The sequence below is a fragment of the Theobroma cacao genome, chromosome 1 (assembly GCF_053813885.1).
Source record: "Theobroma cacao isolate CCN51 chromosome 1, ASM5381388v1, whole genome shotgun sequence".
Classification (NCBI taxonomy): Eukaryota; Viridiplantae; Streptophyta; class Magnoliopsida; order Malvales; family Malvaceae; genus Theobroma; species Theobroma cacao.
In genome coordinates, this window is record NC_142639.1 from 15,650,010 (window position 1) to 15,671,031 (window position 21,022).

The 21,022-nt window shown below is 32.3% G+C and overlaps 2 protein-coding genes and 1 long non-coding RNA gene across 3 annotated transcripts; 2 read left to right on the forward strand and 1 right to left on the reverse strand.

Annotated features, from left to right (window-relative positions):
- Positions 1-1,100: 1,100 nt before the first annotated feature.
- LOC18612667 (serine/threonine-protein kinase OXI1) lies at positions 1,101-3,008 on the reverse strand. The gene is made up of 2 exons (XM_018118757.2): positions 2,189-3,008; positions 1,101-2,061 (listed from the first exon to the last, which is right to left on the reverse strand). Exons 1-2 carry the CDS (start codon positions 2,602-2,604, stop codon positions 1,146-1,148), a joined length of 1,332 nt encoding a protein of 443 aa, XP_017974246.2. The 5' UTR covers positions 2,605-3,008; the 3' UTR covers positions 1,101-1,145.
- Positions 3,009-9,031: 6,023 nt separating this feature from the next.
- LOC148764576 (uncharacterized) lies at positions 9,032-9,678 on the forward strand. Its single transcript, XR_016023238.1, has 2 exons — positions 9,032-9,222; positions 9,609-9,678. It is a non-coding gene; the product is annotated as an uncharacterized LOC148764576 (long non-coding RNA).
- Positions 9,679-16,577: 6,899 nt separating this feature from the next.
- On the forward strand, positions 16,578-20,332 carry HINT3 (histidine triad nucleotide-binding 3). Its single transcript, XM_007049574.3, has 7 exons — positions 16,578-16,940; positions 17,029-17,084; positions 17,981-18,038; positions 18,588-18,654; positions 19,508-19,563; positions 19,848-19,901; positions 19,997-20,332. Exons 1-7 carry the CDS (start codon positions 16,746-16,748, stop codon positions 20,114-20,116), a joined length of 606 nt encoding a protein of 201 aa, XP_007049636.3. The 5' UTR covers positions 16,578-16,745; the 3' UTR covers positions 20,117-20,332.
- The last annotated feature ends 690 nt before the right edge of the window (positions 20,333-21,022 follow it).

Genomic DNA, 21,022 nt, shown 5'->3' on the forward strand with positions numbered 1-21,022 from the left:
TTTCGTTACATATATATATTGATATTATTATTACTATTCAAGTGTATTTTTTATATATTTAATATATTGTAAATTTTATTTAATTTTTTAAATAAATACAAATTAAATTTTATATATATATATATATATATATTTTTTTTTTAACTACTAGTGTCGTGGCCTGTTTAGTCTTTTAAAAATGCTTTAACTCGGTCCCCGTCGGCTGTGACGGGGATGTTGTTAATTGTCAAATGGAAATCGAGTGCGTACGGAGATTCAAGGCTTCAATTTCATCCGAGACCAAAATGTTAAGGTTGTTGAGCCGTGAAAGTTGGTGTGGGTGCACTTGTCACGAATTGGACCTCATTTTACAGCAATGAGCAATCTCTGAACAACTCCACTGGCCCCCAACTTGACTAGTGGCAGTGCAACAAATATATACAACACTATTCAATGTGGTAATAATTTCGCTTTGAAACAGAGGAAATTATGAGAGCCAGGTGCATTGGGCACACCATTCGGTTAAAAAAAAGAATGAGATCAACTTTTTTTCCTTTCTAAGACGAACAAAACTTAATTAGAATATATATCTTATTCTTAAACAACACACAGAATTTCATATTCAACTCCTCGTCTTTTTTATTCGTGTTAGCTTGAAATTGAATATTTGAATCTAATACCTCAAGCACCGCCATGCCTTTTTTTTTTCCTTTTTCAAAAGACAAAGATGATATAACTCCAATTAACTTAAATTCAATGAATGGATGCCATGCCATACTTGTCCTATTTTTCCAATCTACCTTTCCAACCTAGTTCCCTTGCACTTTTTTTCATTGCCCACTTACAATAACACATTAATAATTATAGAAAATGTGGCACCATCTTTTTCGGGCTTTTAGTAGAGATGTGACATATATACGTTCAACAAATCAACCAACCTAACACAGCCCAGCCAAAGCCATTAAGCCAAGTAACGTTCATGGTTTTTGTACATGTTATTTAATCATAGTCAATTAGCCACCCCTCCCAAGGAACAAGAAATATGAAGCCAAATAACATCTTCAAATTATATATATACATTTCATTCACACCACGAAATTATTTCTCAACTTTATGATAAATAAAAAAAATCAATAACAACTATTATTATTATTTTTATTATAAAGTTAGAAAACAGCAAATTGATTAGCTTCACAAGGATGATGATTTTGCCCTTTAAGCCAACCGTTTTTGTTTACATTCTCCAAATAATTATTATTATTATTATTATTATTATCATGACTCTCATCATGTTTACCTTTACTCTTCCCACCAGCCTCACCATTTGCATATATTCCTTGCACAAATAACTCCACATCGATTTTGTTAAATCCTTCCGCGCCCTCCTTCCAAATCTCATTCCCTGATTGTGGGGGAATATACGGTGGCCGCCCGATTCGCAGAATCAATTCCCAATCGATCCCCTTGAAAAAATCGTGTCCCTTGACACTCTCCAGCGTGATCCTCTGTTTTGGATCCTTTTCTAGAAACAACCTTATTAAATTCCTCAACGACGTCGGTTCGCCCACAAGGTCGGGCGATTTCGTTAAAATGCGATAAAACGTTTCCTTTCTATTTGAACCTCTAAACGGCGTCGTTCCGTACAGCATTTCGTGAAGAACGATCCCTAGGGACCACCAATCCACGGCGAAATCGTGACCGTCTCCTGATATGATTTCTGGCGCCACGTACTCCTCTGTTCCGACGAACGAGTTTGATTTCTCTACCGAGTCAGACTCAGTATGCTCCGAGTTGACGCCGGCTTGGGAGGCCGAGTCGTCGGGCGAGATTCCTGAGTTGCAGTACCTCTGAAACGGAGAGAATCGCCTTTTCTTGACTGAGTCCGGCGGCCTTTCAGTGACCGAGTTGAGATGCGTTGAACTTTTAGTTGATCTTGGAGGAAGCTTCGTGGAAAGATCGAAATCGACAAGCATTATATGGCCATTTTCTTGGATCATGATATTCTCAGGCTTCAAATCTCTATAAACAATGCCTAAATTATGAAGATACTCCAAAGCGAGAACCAATTCCGCTGCATAAAACCTAAAAAAAGATATGACAAAAATAATTAAGTTTTGTTTGCTTCCCGAGAAATTGTCAGAAATATTCAAACTTATTAATGCTTAACCTAGAAAACGAGTGAAAAAGTAGTAACTAATTGCTTTTTTACCTTATAACATCGTCGGAGAACATTTTCTCAGTTTGTTTCTTTCTCAAAGAACTAAGATCACGACCGGGACAATAATCGATGGCATAACCCACGACTTTATCCGTAGCCAAAACTCCTCGTAATCGCGGTAAAAGCGGGTGGTTAAAATTGTTCAACACTTGCTGTTCAAAACTAACTCTTCTGTACTCGTTTCCTTCATTTCCATCACTACTCCTTACTCCTTTATTACTCTTCTTCTCGATCGAATCTCGAGATATTACTTTTAAAGCGAAAATCTCATCTTTCACTTCATCTCTGGCAAGAAACACCACTCCTTTCGCTCCTCTTCCTAGAGCCGTAACTATTTCAAGGCGATCTAAATCAAGGGCTGGGATTGAATGCTGTGGATTTCGATTGACTGGTTCATCGTCGAACATGGCGGAGGCTGACAGGGAAGTCGAAGAAAACCGGTTGATTTTAAGATTTGATCCCCGGGTGCCTCAAGGGGAGAAATGGAGTTTCGCTCCCGTGGAAAAGTTGGGTGCATCAATATATATAAAGGAGGAGGAAATGGGACTGGTATTTTCCTTTTTTTCTATATTTTCTTAGTGACGAAGGATTCAAAATTCAAAGAGGAAGTGAATTTCTGCGAGACTCGATTTGGACACGTGAGCAATCTCGGCGGTGAGTGCGTGACGTGGCGTAATCAGGGGATTTTAGTTATACATATTTTAGAAATTAGAGAGAAGAAAAAAACAGGAATGGTAGTATGAGATGGGAGATTATGTACTTCTAGAAAACGTGGGTAGCAAGGGAACGTGGAGTGAGGGAGGGGCCAAACGCCCCAACAGCGTAAAGGTTTGAGCGGGTGGCGCTATATCTGCTGGTGGGACTGAGGAGGTGGTGGGTAACGATGCTGTTACGGTATTACCCCCAAGTTGTACGCTAAAAGTCCTTTTTTATTATTATTTTTATTTATTTTACTACTTCTTCGTTAACGTTTCTGAAATGTCAGCATGTAACACGTTTGCCTTTATGGGGGTTTCAAAGAAGTTACATAATCATAAAGGGAAAGTGATGTAGAATTTAGATTTTAATTCTTCATTTTATTTACCCTTTTTTATAATAAAAATAAAAAGAAAAGAAATAACTTGATTTGATAAAAGGTGTGTGTTTCTAGAACTGGATAGCAAGGTAGGGTCAAAGGTGCAAAATGATGATTCAGGCTAGGGCTATATGATATTGAGCAAGCTGGCCCAACTGCAGCCTAGGACTAGGCTAGGCTATACGATAATTCAGGTGACCCGTATTAAAAGCTAGCTTGATAGCAGTATCATTTATTCAAAACGAATCAAGTACCTAATTAAGCGCTTCTTTTTCACGTGCTCCTTTTGAGCAGTTGAATGAAAATGTAAACGGTAGCAAAAATGCAGTAGTTGCGCAGGCTCATCCTGAAAATTTAGAGACAAGAATTTTCCAAAGACAGACTGTAATGCTACTCTGTCCAGCTGTAACCTCTTTTCCCACTTCTGCATGTAGATCCGGGCCTTATAACCTGTTGGTCTAAGTGGGCTTAGTTACGATAAGAGTCGGCGTGTGGCCGTGTTGTGGAAAAGCTGAAATTTGAGCTTTAAAGCTTTGAAGTTGAAGTTTGGTACATCTGCTTCATATCAGTGTGGGGTTGCCGCCGCTTATGACTAAACCCATAGGCCATAAGCCATCAGTTTGAAGCCTGTAAAGCCTCTATCCCACTTACCAATAAGGCAACACCCAAACTAGCAAGAAACTGAGCCCGGCAGTCTTAACACCTGACCTAATAGTAACACTCATCAAACCCAAAACCCGCATTTGATCCACCCAGCCTACTTGATAGTAAACGCCTAAATGCCTGCTTATCTTCCTTCCTTGGTGTTAAAACACCTATAAACCAGTGTTATATATTAATGTAACTAGAGTATACCTGTACATTGCACTCGCGTGATATAGACAAAACAATATTTAGTGGAATATATTTACATTTCAATAATTATATGGTACTCAATAAGCATCATGTTGATAAGATTTATAAAAAACCAACCTAACCTATAAATTAGTTGAAAAAATGATAAAGTTGAGGCAAATTAACAACTAAAAATTATAGAACAACATTATAATACTTTTAAAAACTTATCAAATCCAAATAGGAGAAAAGGAAGAGTACAAAACTTAGAACCATAAAAACTTAAAACCCAGTTGTCCTTCGCTCCTGCAATACTCTTTTGACAAGCAAACAAACAGCTTATAAACAAAAATAAAATATCATAATAAAATAAATAATAAATACAATCAACTAATAATCAAAAAAGTAAAACAACAACATCAAATATTACTCAACAGAAAGTAAATGAAAACATTAACAATGTATTTATAGGCTGATATAAAAGATAAACCAAGTTGAAATAGAATAGAGATCTCTTGAGCAGCATATTTTATAATTATTTGAAAATTTAAAGAAAATCCAAGATGAACTATAATATTCAAGTGATGTTTCCAATCACATTTATATATTATAAACCTGAAGAATGCATTAAATTAATCAACAAATCAAAATCAAAGCTGAACCACAATATTTAAGTGATATTTTTTGACATTTGAATATTGTAAACATTAGTATAAAACCCATGAGAAGAAAGGCGTAAAGAAAAAGGAAAGAACAGAGAATAACTCTTGATGTGGGAACCAAAGAAAAAAGGGAAAATAAAAAGGTGAAGAAACCAAAAAGAACGAAGATTTCAGATACTAAAGAGAAAAGACAAACAAAACATGGTCATGGACAAAAGTACTTAATGAAGAGCCATATGAGATCAAGAGAGATCTATCGATTCCCATAAACGAACTATTTTAACTTTGATCGAAGTATTTTGTTGGTAAGGATGTAGATCATGCAGTAATTAATAAACCATCGCTATATTGTTTGTTTTTATTTGTTTTTCACTTAAAGAGTAAATTGTTTGTATAATTGATAAAAAGGATATGTAAAGAAACTAAAATGGTATAGTATATCGTAATTATATATAAACACTATAGACAAAGTTTGTAAGAAAGAAAAATAAAACTAATATAGGATATCATGTCATAAACATATAACATTCACGTACCAAACATATATAAGCAAGCACAAAATATACACAGACCAAAGTTAGAAAAATATATATAAATTAAGTTGCTGCAAATGAAAGCTTAGTAAATATATAAAAAAAGAAAGAGAAAAGGCAAATAGCTTTTGCAGAAGAAAAGTAATGTAATAGAGAATAATGCCCTAAAACCATAGATCTTTGAAACACATTGGTAAAAGTAAAAATAAAAACTTCAAAAGTTTAGATGGATTCAACATTAAAATACTAAAAATAAAAAATTGTGCAAGACTGGAAACTTGAATCAAGCAAAAACCAAACACAAAGCAATTAGGTTTAGTAACTAATGTCTAATAGTAAAAAAAAATTATAATGGGAAATGTGGAAATCTCAACTCTTAGCTTTACAGTTGACAATAGGAATCTTGGCAATTGTTTTGTACCTAAAGAACAAAAGAAACCTAATATCACATGATAAAAAATGAAACAATAAATGAAAATGCAAGGTAGAAATCAAAACCAGTATTGGGAAAAAAGCTATTTGCTATGCTGTATTTCTCTGTCATGCATGTAGTGTAAAATAAAGGTTCAATAAGTGTAGTTAACAGTTATCCTTGCATCTTATACTTTTTCCTTGTACGCAAACACACACACACAAAAAAATAAATGATTATATCCAAAAGAAACTCTTAAGTTCATTAAATAGCTAAAAGATATTCAATACAACTTCATAAATTAATGTAGATTCATTTTTTTATAGAAAATTGGAGACATGTATGAACTAAAATGTACACTTTCATGGGAACATATTGGATAGGATTAGTCATCTTTGTATCCTTAATATCGTAAATGATGATAAAAGAACATATGACCAATATTACGGTGTGTTTTTTTTAGGGCTTGTTAAGTTCATTTTTTCAAAGTAGCTAGTAAGTTCATTTAGGGCAATTATCAGTAGAAAAAAACTTTTGCTTTTTTTCTTTTTTTTTTCTTTTTGTCTTCTGTTTTTTTTTTTTTTTTTTTGTTTAGACAAGCTAAGAAATGATGAAGCAAATTTATTATTTGGAGTTGACATTTAAGCCTATAATGTGTGGGATACATGGTGCATAATGTTGGACCACTAACAAATTGACATTATGAATATAAGAAAATCTAATATATAAAAGATGACCAGTCGAATTTTTAATTATTAAAATGCATCTACCTAGCTTTATTTGTACACCCACACAAATAGGATCGCACGCATACATGCAAAAATACTAAAAAGTTTCAGAATTCACATCCATTCAACATTAAATACTAAAAAATTAAAGTTTTTTCTATGACTAGAAACTTGAATGAACCAAAAACCAAACATAAGATACTTGGGCACAATAACTAATGTCTAATGGTAAAAAAAAAAAATTGAGAATGGGAAATAGGAAATCTTAACTCTTAGCTTTACACTTCACAATGCGAATCTTGACAATTGTTTTGTACTTGCAAAACAAAACAAACCCAACACGAGAGGAAGAAAAATCAATCAATAAATGAAAATGCAGTGTAAAAAACAAACCCAACATTGAAAAAAAAGCATTGTCCACGAAAAAAAATGTAAACACCCATAGAAAAAAACAAAATAAATAAACAAAAAGAGCAAATAACAAATAAATCTTAAGCAACAAAAGAGAGAGAATATGAAGAAAATAGTGGAAAGAAAAAAGAAAACAATATAGAGAAACAAACATAAAGAAAGGAGAGAAAGTTTTACAGGTTATAAACAAAGGGTGTGGAGAAATCACAGAAAAGCAAATTACTGAAGAGAAAAAACCAAAAAGGATAGAAAAATAAGGCAAAATCTTATCCCAATACAACTCTAGTCAAGTCACAATCAAAGAACCACGTCTGAACGTCCATTGCTCTCAACAACACAGCACTATGAGTCAACAACCATGGCTAAAGAAATGAGAGAAAGTTGCAGAGGCTATAAATAAAGGAGCGGAGAAATAAAAAAGAAGAAAAATAGTGAAGGGAAAAGACCAAAACGATAGAAAAATGAAACCTTGTTGGTGTATTTGTCTATATTTGTCTGTTTAGCTCAATGAATTGACTTTGATGTATAATCATTAAAATAATTTAAGAAAATAAGCAAACGTAATATTTAAAAAGTCACATATTGGATAAGAATTTGATGTAATTTATAATTTATGTATATTATTAAATAATCAATAAAAAGGTAATAATCTTTTCTTCTGTTTGTTTCTTAAAAAAAAAGAAGAAAAAAAAAGCATTGTTATTTGCTTATAGGCTTCATCAACTTTTCTTTCCCTTTGCAAAGAGAAAAAAAAACCTCTTTCTTTTCACAAACAAAAGAAAAAGAAAAATCTCCACTTTCTCTCTTTGCAAATCTTCTCTTTAAAACACTTTCACTTTTTCTCTATCTCTCCAATCCATCAAATTCTTCATCTTTTCTTCCCTTTATTTACATTTCTTCTTATTTAATCCATCAACTCTAACTACTACCTTCATAAACTTCAACTTTCTTCACTTTTTCGAAAAAGCCAAACTGAAATTCATTTCTTTTGCTAAAAAAACTCAATAGGGTTCGCCAAAATTTTGACTATCTAAACCTTAAAAGCCCATTTTTTTCAACCCAAGTTTTTTCTTTCAAAGTGAAAAGTTCAATAAAAGGTATTGTTTGAGATCTTGTTAGTGTTTAGCTTACACACAACAATCTCCTTCTTTCTCTCTCGTAGGATCTTTACATCTACTGTTAATGGATGTGAGTCATTAATTTGTTTTACTAATACTTTGGTCTATATTCTTCATAGTTATTAATAAAAAATGAGCAGACCTCAGAATCAGTAAAATTTGATGAACAAAGAGCACAAAAAAGGAAATTGAAAGTGAACCATAGTTACAGTATAAAAAGGAGATTACCTTGAAGAGATCATTGCTGATAGCAAGGAGAGAATCGAGAGTTCCAACACAGAATTTAGGTATATTGAACTACAAAATTAATTTCAATTAAAAAAAGAAATATTAAATCTAATTGGAAAAAAAGAAAGGGAAAATATTCTGTAAAGAGAAGTGTGGAAAGAATGTTTAGAGACTTGGTTTTGTAAATTATTCCAGAAAAAAAGAAGAATCATTAAGAGAATAGATTAAAAAGAAAAAAAAATAGACAAAACCCAATCCAATACTTCTCTTAGTCAAATAACAATTACACCACCACGTGTCACTCAATTGTTCTCTCAGGACAACTTTTAATATATGTAGATTAATAAAGTTGGATTCATGACATCAACCTCAACAATCGGTTTTAAACATTAACATAAAATTCCTTATAAAATTTTAAGAAAAATTGTATCAACACTGATATATAAAATTAATTGTTGAGTTTGATATCATAGATCAAATGACACTAACTCAATTGGTAAAATTATATAAATTTCTAACAAAATAACTATATAACATACAAAAACTAAAGTTATATTAGTCATTTGACTTTTTAATTAGTTATTAACTTTTTACTAGATACTAATACCCATAGCCAAGCACAATGAATATAAATAATTTTTTAAAAAAATAGTAATATAAAATATAATTAATATTTTAATTATATAAAAATGAAAATTTGATAATATTAATCGATAACTTATTCAATGTAAGTGGAATTCTTGGTTATGATTTAGATAAATTTTATAAATCTATAACTCTAAATAAAAAGAAGCCCCAACGGGGCTCCTAGAGAGTGACGGGTGGTACCTATTTATTCAACATGTGGCGTTCTCCAAACATTTCTTTTGTACTGGGTTTGCTGATGGTTTGGTAATGGTTTTTGGCTTTGGGTCAAGTTTGGTAATGGGTTTTTTTCCTAGCATCTTTCCTTTCTTTTCCTTCATCAGGAGTTGGACCCAACCTATCAATGGTGTATGAAGGGACGTGTGTGTGGCTGAAATAGGTGCCTTGTTTTTCTTTCTTCTACTCAGACTCATTTTTCCTTTTTTATTGTATAAAGTCTTTTCTTCCTATCTTTTTATATGTATGGGGCAACATGCTTAAGTCTCAAACACTGTAATTTTCTTTGCTTTGGGTGTTGTGTTTTTCTTTCTTTTGCTTAAACTCATTTTTTCTTTCTTCTTATCTTTTTTCCTGTATAGGACAGCATACTCAGTCTCTAACACTGTAATTTTCTTTGCTTTTCGTCTTTAGAAGTTTCTCTCTCAACCAAAACGCTCGGCCTTCTCAAAAAGTTGTCTGCTCTTCCATGTCTTCTGATCGCTTTATATGCATGCATATACTATAATTGTTAATTAACTTTTTTTGTTGGGTTTGTTTTGTGTAAAGAATGGAAAAAGAAGGAGAAGAAAATTAAGAAAGATGAAAGTCCACTTTTTGGAAGTTGTGACGAATTCAAGAGGAGATGAAGAAGAGTTCAAGAGATAATCGATGAAGAATCCTGTTAGAAATTTACAAAATAAAAATGAAAAGCCAAACTTTTCTTAGAAGTTTTTTTTTTTTGGTATTTTAACTATAATTAGTAGATGTGATTATGGAAATCAAAACTCGGACTTTTCTTTGAAGTTTTTGTTTTTGTGGGTATTTAAACTATATTTAGTATATTCGATTATGTAAATCAAAACCCGAACTTTTCTTTAAAGTTTTTGTTTTGGTAGGTATTTTAGCTATATTTAGTAGATTTGATTATGGGTTTTGATGCATGGAAAGTTTGGGTATTGGAAAAATGTGCGAATTAGAAATTTGTTTGAATTTGAGAGTTTTCAGCACAAGTGAAAACTTTTCTTGGAGTTTCATTAAATAGTAACAGGTTGTTTTATGTTGCATTTCAACACATTCACTAATACTATTTCTACTAGTAGAGATGGAACATCAGTTTGCCCTTTTATCTTTCTTTTTTTTATTCCTTCAGAAAGTTGTTGTTTGAATCTTGAAATCTATCATCCAAGTGTTCTTTTTATTGTATTGTTGATTGTCCCTACTGAGTACAGATATATCTCACAAGAAGTTTTGCCAACAAATCAATTCTACGTCTCAGAATATTTTTCCCTTATGCATGAGTTTGATAAGACATGGCCAAGTTGGTTGAAAGTGACTTTGCAAACATATCTCTCTTCTTTTGGTTAGTGGTTGCTAAATATTTACCCCTCCATTCAATTGTTTACTTTTTGTATGATTTGTCACCAATCACTATGACAATAAAAGAAGAGCATCGAACCATTCTCTATTTCATCACTTGACTTTGTGCAGTATTAGGTGAAACATTTGTTTTAACAAGTTTACGATCTATGCTCATTTTGTAAATGATCAAATTTATTTATAAGATGCTTAAAGTTTACAAATTAGGACAAGTTGTAGAATCAAAGTGGTCAAAATTGATTATCATGTTGTGTTGGCTGTTTTTTAGTACTTTATATTTGTTCAAATATGGGTGTGGCAGTGATTTGGACCTTTGAGTACTTTTAACATCAAGTTAAAACCTCTATTTTTTGTCGCATTTTTTGTTTACTTTTATTTAAAAGGCTTAGAACTTTATGTGGAAAACTATTGATACTTTTATTATTTTAATGTATATTCAATTTGCTTTACATTTAAAAATTTATAATCATTACATAGCGCTTGAGTTCAAACCTAGCGTCCTATATGTCTGCATATATCCTCCATTTTTTTCCACCCATAGTCAGCTAAAAAATAAATAATTAAACCTTTTAAAAGCTTTATTCATTCTCTTTTTGTATCCTTTATTATTAACTAAGGTTCCATATACATTTTGTACAAGGAATTGTCTCGGATGCATTGTTTCACAAAATCCAAGATGTTAATAATTATCTCTGCTAAGAATTGTCTTTAATGCATTGTTTTACAAGATCCAAGTTGTTAATAATTATCTCTATAAAGTTCAAAACAACTTGACTATGCATGTTTATGTAAACTGCTTAATGAAATGATAAACTTTTGGCTTTCATAAATTCCATTTGTCAAATTAATTAATATGAAATGGTTATATAAACTTATTATGCAAAAGTTATCAAATTAGTGCAAAAAAGCCAAAAAAATAAATGTAGCTTGTTCAAGAATGTATGTGCTTAATATAAGAAAATTGCTTGGCTTAATGAATATCTATTTGTCAAATTAATTAATAAATAAATGCTTAGAAACAAAGATTTTAAAATGGAATTGCTAGGTGAAGTGTGAAAAGTCACATACATATACCTGCAACATTAAAAATAATTACAAAGAGTTTGATTTGATATACACATGTTTGTAACAGTGAATAATACAATATATAAGAAAACTCAATTGGAGAAACATTATTTCTTGATTTTTTTTCAGTTTCTTTTCGTGCATTTTTCTTCGTTTTCTTAGGTCTTTTGTCTGTGCACATCTTTTTTTTTTTTTTGGCTTCCTTACATTTTCTTTAGTTTTCTTCTTAAAGATAAGATATGATATGTGAGGTATGATACTTTAATTTTTAGTGCTTTTTTTTTCTTCATATTTTTTTAATATTTTACCGTATATGTGCTGCTAAGACGCACAAGTCACTCAAACATAAGAGTTTGACTATTTTTCCACTTTATTAACGTTTTGTTGGTCCAATTTCTATATGAAAAAAATCTTTCTCGCTATTAAGGGAAAGGTTGGTCGACAAAGAACATCGACAAGTTACGATACAACCCTTTATTCCTTTAGCAACAAGAAGGATGTTTTTTATATAAAAAATTTGGACCATCCCATATAGCACAATCGTTGTTAAGACAATACATTTCAAGAAGAATATATCATCAAATTACATAAATTTTATACCTATCACGTAATATAACTTTCATGATATGTTGTTTTTATTTGTTATATTTGTTATTTATTTTAACTATTTTTATTTATTTATAAGATACTTTATCATTCATCTTGATATGATGCATGTTGCGGTATTTCTTTTGGTGAATGCAAGAATATTTGTTCTTTAAAATAATATTAAAAAAATAGTTATGGATAACATTATATTATTTGTTAGGTGACATAATATTGTTGAGTCGTGCAAGGTTTAATGACATAATATTATTTGAATATTATGCAATACATTAACAAAACTATAGTACTTAAAATATACATGAACAATAATTTCTTGGTTCGTTTGATCACTACAATATACATTAGATTTCCCTTTCTATGACTTTTAGCTAAATACTGCTCTTTATGTCTAGATTAATTCTATTTTCTTAGTTAAATAGTATCTTCATATATTGAGTGTAATGTCACCCAACGTCTTATTGTTGATTGGTTTTCTAGATATTTCACTGGACATACAGAATATCCAACACCTCTAGCAAGAATAGAACAACTAAAAGAAGAAATTCTACCATCACCAGTCAAAAGCCGAGTAGCTAGAAAGCTTTTCCACAACTGCACTATCACAGCCTAATTTTCGGGCCATGCCGACGCAAGGGCCCATTGGGCTCAACCCACTAAGCCCAAGCAAGCCTATTTATGTAATTTTATACATTAATCCACGTTTCTTTAAAATTCAAAATTCGTAGTGTTCAAGTATAGTTCTTTTGAAAACAATTTATAAAACTCAATCATGCATTCATAATGGCAACATCAACCATTATATACATATATAGATTAACAAATGAATCTTAATATTTCACATCAAGTATTCATATACACATAATTGGACCTTAACCGTCAGCGGAGTGACTCTGGGCACAGTTGCTAACATATAATGTCATGGTAAACCTACAGAGCAATGGATAAGGAAGAGCACCTCGTCCTAGGATCCAATCACCTTTAACTCAAGAAGCCTAAAACATGAAGTTTAAAAACGTGAGTACAAACTCAGTGAGTGAACATGGGAACGGAACAAGCAACGTTAAGGAAAGTTTAGAAATCACGATGCACTTAAGTTCAAAAAACAATGCAATTTATTTTAACTCTTATTAAAACCCCTCATTTCTAACCCTTGGTTGTTCAATCACTCGATGATGAAGGATCCATGAACCACAAAAAGTTGAAGAGTGAAAACTTTAGTAGAATTCAAGCAAGTCAAACATAATAGATTGATTCTTGCTGCAACGAAATTTTGGCCAGATAAAATCGAAGGGGTGTTTACTGCCACAAGGAAGATCCACTCATGCCACATTGTACGTTAAATTGAACACATTGACAATAATCACGTTTCTTCAATATTCAATGCAATCACACATTATTTTCATTCTTTTTTCTATAGCATATAAAAACATATCTATAACATATATATATACAAGCATGTAAGCAACCACCACCTCCTCACCCAGCTCATGTGCAACCCCCACATTGCGCACATAGTTGGAGTCATCGTGTGCATCCCCCCACATCGTGCACACCACCACCTCCTCACCGAGCTCATGTGCAAACCCCACATCTCTCACATAGGTGGAGTCATTGTGTGCATCCACCCACATCGTGCACAGCTAATACTATCGTGTGCATCCCCCCACATCGTGCACAAGCAATATCATCATCCACACTCCCATACCCTGTCATCATCGACATGTGCATCCCTCCACATCATGCACATGCACGGTTGTATTTATCACATAATATTAACTATCAATACACAACATATAAATATATATATATCAACATCATATAAGGTAGACCTAGCAATTTTGGACACAACACGTTAATACGACACGAGAAGACACGGGTTAAACAGGTTTTGAGTTTACCCTTAACGTGTTTCGTGTCAGACACGACAAACACGTTTACTTAATCGTGATATCGTTTTTAAACGTGTATACGTGTTTAAACGTATATACATGACACGTTTATTAACCTATTAAACATTAATAGTTAAAAACTATTTTAACCTTATATAAATAATTTTTAATAATTATTTAATGTGTATTTTAACCTTATATATGATTATGAATTTTATGTATGTTATTTATATTAAATTTTATTATATTTGATGTTATTATTTTTTTGTTATAATTATTTTTATAATTATAGATTTTAAATTTAAATAATAAAATTATATTTAATTATAAATATTTTTATTTAATCTTGTTAAACGTGTTATCAATCGTGTCGTGTCGTATATTGACATGTTTAATAAACGTGTAAAACGTGTTAATCGTGTCGTGTCGTATTACACGTGTATTAAACGTGTACGTGTATGTATTTCAAATTTAAGACACGAATATTAAATATGTCGTATTCGTGTTTAGCCTTAACGTATTTCGTGTCTAATCGTATCTGACACGTTAAAGATACGAAAACATAAATTGTCAGGTCTAATATAAGGTACAAGGATTCATCATATTGCACACTCATAACATAAAACGTTTTAATAAGAGTTAAACTAAATTTCATTTTTTTTTTAACTTAAGTGTATCATAATTTCTAAACTTTCCTTAACATTGCTTATTCATTCCTATGTTCACTCACTGAGTTTGTACTCACATTTTTAAACTTTATGTTTTAGACTTCTGAGTTAAAGGTGATTGGATCCTAGGACGAGGTGCTCCTCCCTATGCATTGCTCAATAGGTTTACCATGACATTAGATGTTAGCAACCGTGCCTAGAGTCACTCCGCTAACGGTCAAGGTCCAATTATGTGTATATGAATACTTGATGTGAAATATTAAGATTCATTTGTTAATCTATATATGTATATAATGGTTGATGATGTCATTATGAATGCATGATTGAGTTTTATGAATTGTTTTCAAATGAATTATACTTAAACACTACGAATTTTGGATTTTAAAGAAACGTGGATTAATGAATAAGATTACATAAATAGGCTTACTTGGGTTTAGTGGGTTGAATCCATTGGGCCTTTACACCGGTCATGACCCGAAAATTGGGTTGTGACATGCACATCGCAGAAACAACCCACCACCAGGAAAGGAGAGGAATCACCTACCAAGAAATACAAAACTAGGTACAATTCATACATTGTTTTGTGATTTCTGAGAGTTTGGTGGATTTATGATCTATTGTTCTTGTGTGGGTTTTGTGTTTTGTCTTAAACAAGTGAAAAAAGTTTAGATTTTTTAGAGGTGGAAATTTGGTGTTTTCTCATGTTCTTTTGCTAATGGAGAGTGGATTGTGCGTTGTTTGGTTTCTTGGTTTCATGCTTTCTATTGTAAGAGTGAAGAAAGTTAAGATTTTCAGACGTAGGCTTGGTTTGATATAGTTTGTTTTGCTAATTCAAAGTGTTTGCACTGTTTGATTTGCTGGTTTTGGTTTTTCAAGGAAAGGATGTTTAGTTGTTGGGAAAAGAGAGCAGATTAAAGAAATTTAAGATTTTAATAATGTGTTTGAATTCTCAACGACTAACTTAAATATTTGATTTCTCTTAATTAACCCTATGCAATATGGTTTGCTTCATTTCTTTGCACTTAAATTCTTTACTGAACCTAACTTTTATTTCTTTTTTCCCCATGCAAATGATTCTCCAAAACAATCCAATCATCGAAGAACAGCTTCACTGTAAGGCCTTTGCCCACCCCTTAATACCAAGAAATTCTGAAATTTCATTCACAATTATGCCTCACACTATCTTTTATTTTTTTATTCATAGGCAGCATGATGAATTGAACACTATGATGTTAACTTTTGTATATGTGTAAGATTATAAACATTGTCTTATAATTTTTTATTGATAAGCAACATGATAAATTAAACACTATAATGTTAATTTTTGTATACACACAATATCTATAAAAACACAATAGAAGATGGTGATCTTAATTTTGTTTATGGGCACTCACTTTTTGTCAAGTGGGTAGGAATGAATGTAAAAGACTATAAACATTGTCTTATATATTTTGTTTACAGCAAGCATGATAAATTGAACAGAAAATCATGATTTTAATTTTGTTTATGGGGCATTCGCTTTTTCTTCAATAGGTGGAAATGAATATGTACAACTATAAACAACTATTATTCACTCTTCCACTTTGTACTAAAAACTATAACTTCTCTGTATATATTTTTTACCATAAACACTTCCTTCAACGATTTGTATTTTATTTGAGCGTAGTGCACCGGTCAAATTTAGTATTTATAATAAAAATATTTTTAATGAAAGTCATTTACAAAAAATCTTATTAATATTAATAATAAAAGATATTTGAAATAAATAATTAAAAATATAATAAATAAATACAATAATTTTCGTTAATTAAAAAATTTTAGTTGTTTAGTTTTTCAAACTATATTTATTTTTTAAAATGAATGAGATTAGAAATTAATAAATAGGAAAGAAGAAAAATCATTTGTGGAAAACAGAAGACAAAATCTCACGTGGCTGGGATGAGGATAAGCCGACCCAACGACCACCAGCGACCTCGACACTACACTGGCTTTTTCTCTGCTCTCTTGTCCTTCACCCTTCAAAACACACCCTTTTTTTTTGTTTTTTCAACCAACACACTTCTTTAAAACATAAAAAACGATGCGGTAGCCAACTTCCTATGGAGGCTCGGAGGCTCGCCATCCTCTCTTCTCATCTTTGTCCTTCCGGTTCGGGCTCTGTTCCCGCCCGGTCCTCAACCGTTTCTGCTTCCGGCTGCGCGTCCGACAGGCAGTCTCTTGATCCCGATAGCAAAACTCTGGGAAACGACTGCGTTTTTTGTCAAATTATTCGCGGTGAATCCCCGGCTCTTAAGGTAAAGTTATCGTTTTTTCTTCCAGATTTAATTGTTTTTAGCTTAGCTCTAAATTTCTAATTTTGACTTATTTATTTTTAATTGACAGCTGTATGAAGATGATATGTGCTTGTGTATATTGGATACGAGTCCTTTGAGTCGTGGGTAAGGTATCATCTTTCCTATATTTATTGCAATAAGATTTGATTATTTAGTATTTACTGTTTTAAACTCCAAGTAGCTTGCTAATAATAAATAGGAATACTAAGGAAATTATGTTCGGAAAATTGCGAAATTATGATAAATCCTGTTATTCTTTCTATTTTCTTGGGCTTAGTTTGCCATTAAGTTGTGATTGAAGCAGTAAAAGAAAACTGCATTTAGTCCAATTGATGTTTGGTAATATTTCTTTAATACTTCTAAATAATTATTGCGTTTTAATTATTTATTTACATGAGGGCAGTCATTGGAAAAAAAAAATTCAAGGGCAGGAGCAGTTGGGAGAGAAAGGGAGCTGTGGTTTCAACTTTTTAAGGGTATTTTTATTATGGATTTTGCTAATGAGTGCCTTAAGGGCACTCTTTAAGATTAGATACTAGTAATATTCTCGTCTTAACTGTAGTAGTTGACGGTTAATGTAATAAATTTCATTGCATTAGCAGAACATATTACTTAATATAGTAACCTTAAAGAGTGCCCTTAGAGCACTCGCCAGCAAATTCCTTGATTTTAACACCACATTTGAGTGCAAAATGAAAACCAAGAGTTAAAAACTGTTATGGCCATGCTCCACAGTAGATTGGGTTGCATTTTTTGCCCGGCTTTGTCGTTGGGCTGACACCTGCAGCTTAGTTGAGTGGTTATTCAACTTCACATTGATTTTGAGGTTGACATGTTGATCTTAGCCTATAAGTCAAAAGGCCTGCTAAGATAAAGGTTATAATCATAAATTTTTAGTATTGATATGTTATCGCTTCCATGATTATTTTTAGCATTTTGCTTTTTCAGTGTTGATGTTAAACTAATCAGTTGGGCATACTTAATTTTTTGTTGTTTCCTAGGCACTCTCTTATTATCCCAAAGTCTCACTTTTCTTCCTTGGACACAACTCCACCATCTGTAAGTTCACTAGATGTTGTGTTTGTTATTTCTTTATGAATTGTACATATTGTTCAAGCATTCATGAGCACTTTCCCATGATACTAAACATTTTACATTGGGAATATTTATAGGATAAAATTTTTTTATACTTACAGGTGAGCAGATAAAAGTATTAACATGTGCCTCTGAGTAATGAAAGAAAGGTTGCGAAGACAAAGCAATGACATATTTTCCACTGTTTAACTTCAACAAAGATTTTTCTCCTTGCTTGTAGAAAGTGGATTCATTGTTTGTTACACATAGCATCCAAGTTCACCCAAACCGCATTAACTTCATAAATGCTAAGATATATAGCTATTAGTTTGGCTTTTGTGCTAGGTCCTTGCGAAACAAGTGTATATCATGCATTTGTTCATATGCTATATGTATATGTATTGAAACATATTTCCATTCATGTAATCATTATGGATGAAGTATCATGCTGTACAAAATTGAGATTGGTTGAGAATTTTTTAGAATAAATAATTTTTAAAGTTTCTTTTTATGTGTGTTCTGAGGAGCATTCAGGTGGTAGCTGCGATGTGTTCAAAAGTGCCTTTTATCGGCAATGCAATCATGAAAGCTACTGGTTCTGGTATGAGCTGTAGTGTCTTTGTTGCAATTATAATCTAGAAATCACACTTCTCGTTACAGTTATTAGACTATATTATCTAAATATGTGTCGAATTTGCGATCAAGCTCTCTTGAGATTTTCTTTTTGGAAGTGCAATGGTTAAATCTTTGACCCAAAACTAGATATCTTATCTTATGGGTTTGGAAGATTAAAACTAGCTGAAGCCACCAAAAGAAACAACCAGCCTGTATCTGTTTGCTGATCCTCATTCATTCTTTATAAAAATTATTTTGGAAATATGGATTACCAAACTCATAACTTCACCACTATGATTAGTACCTATCTGCGTATACTCTCACTAGTGTTGGTTTTCCACTATGCGGTAGGTTGGCAGCTGTTTTCTGTTATTACCAGCAGTCTATATAATGACAGAATTATCTGGTTGAAATTTATTTTTGACGAAGCTCTTTTACAACTTCTAATTGCATTCTATTATGCAAGTTTGCCCTGTCTAATAAGCTGCATTTTCACAACTTGTAAACATTCTCTCTCTCTCTCTTTCTATATATATATATATAAACTTTGTTTCAAAGTGTATGGTAATTTAAAAGCTACTTGTTTACCCTGTCATTTCAACTAGTTTTCTGCAAGGTAGATCATGCACATGATATAGGCAGCTTCAATACAATTTCTGTTACTTTGAGGAGAATAAATTTATCAACAGAACAGTATATTTACTAGCTGGCTAGTTTTTTTTTTAATCTCTCTTGTGAAATGTGGATGACAACGTAATTTGCACTTGTTTGTAGTTGACATACGTGCCATAAATTCTATCATGTAAACTTACTTTAACTTGGAAGTTCGAAATGTGCAGATTCATTCAACTTGTTGGTTAACAATGGTGCAGCTGCTGGTCAAGTTATATTTCATGTAAGTGCCAGTTCTTTGTTTCTTGTTTTTTTCCCTCTTGTGAATGTTTTTTGTCTAGGAGGAGGTGGTAAGGGTAGATTGTGTTTCACAGCAACTAATTTGATGTGTCTCTACTTTCCAGGATGTGAATCTAATTGGATTTTCTTTATTGGACTGAATCTAAAAAGATAGAACTGTTATTGCGTGTCGACAGAATCATTTTCATTTTGCCTAGCAGATTAGTTTAAATATCTATACTGAGTGAGACAGTTCTTGAGTGGTTTGTTTATGATATAAAATTTCAGACTCATATTCACATAATCCCTCGTAAAGCACGTGATTGCTTGTGGACTTCTGAGGTATGCTTCACTTGCTTACTTGTTTTTGTTTTCTAGTTATGCAAGACTGGAGTAACCTTTCAGGAGAAATATATGACCTCTTGGAATTTTTACAGAGTTTGCACCGGCGTCCCCTAAAGTTAGACCAGGAAACATCAGGTCTCGCAAGTCGTGTTCGAGAATTGTTGCTAAACATTTCCGAAAAGAGCAAGGTTCAAGTGTCGAGTCTGTCTTGAATTTTGTGGGATCAATGGCCTGCTGTAATCTACATGTGACACAAATCTTTACTTTTACTATACTAGTTTTTGTACCATACAAGTAGATAGTCCATTCTTTCAAGAATCTTGTAGGACCTTCACAGTGTTTCTGTTCTTGAAGGTAGAAATAGTGTCAGGCTGCATGAAAGGAAAAGGATAAAAGTTGAGTGGTATATGGAGTCGTCTCTTTCATCATAGTGTTGCTATCATTCTCATTCTTGCTTGTTGAAGACATGCTAGGATCACAAAAAGTCACAAAAACAATCACTGCTGCGTAATCATGCATGATGTCATTGTAGAGTGAATGTCCCGTATATCCTAGGAAGCTACATAAATCATCATCTCTTTAACGTCTCTGCATCTTGTGGTTGTTCTGAATACGAAGTTTTCATCGATTGTTTGAAAATTGTTCGCAATCATTCTAATTGTGGGAAAGCCCTTCCCTGTAAACTTAGTGGGGTAATATATATGGATTGAGGTATTGAATCTCGAGTTTTTGTGATATTGGTGATTTTGTTATATTTCAAGGATGATAATAGTAAAACCTGCTGGATTGTTTTTATATGCCTCTATCTATCTGCCTCATAGTTAAGCTGACCCTTCCCCCTAGATTGTATGATTCAACCAACCTGAGCCATTATTTCGAAACGGAAACATTAAAATAAGAAAGGCAGGCTTGCCAAAATGGGATAAGCTGCCCTCTTCTGTCATAATAAGATTGTAGTCAGACATGTTCTACGCATGGAATTTTATTTTTTATTTCTCAGCAAGATGTTTTAATGAAATCCAACATTACTTTTATGGACTGGTGCTGCATGGATTTAGCTAGTTACAATTGGTATCAGAAAACTGTGTTAATTCAGTGTGGGCTTTTGCATTGTGCTG

Bases quoted from the DNA above. Each gene is read 5' to 3' on its own strand.
- HINT3 (XM_007049574.3), top strand. From the start codon at position 16,746: ATGGAGGCTCGGAGGCTCGCCATCCTCTCTTCTCATCTTTGTCCTTCC. The intron at 16,941-17,028 runs GTAAAGTTATCG...TTTAATTGACAG, and splicing joins GTGAATCCCCGGCTCTTAAG to CTGTATGAAGATGATATGTG. The intron at 19,902-19,996 runs GTATGCTTCACT...GAATTTTTACAG, and splicing joins ATTGCTTGTGGACTTCTGAG to AGTTTGCACCGGCGTCCCCT.
- LOC18612667 (XM_018118757.2), bottom strand. From the start codon at position 2,604: ATGTTCGACGATGAACCAGTCAATCGAAATCCACAGCATTCAATCCCA. The intron at 2,062-2,188 runs GTAAAAAAGCAA...ATCTTTTTTTAG, and splicing joins TTCTCCGACGATGTTATAAG to GTTTTATGCAGCGGAATTGG.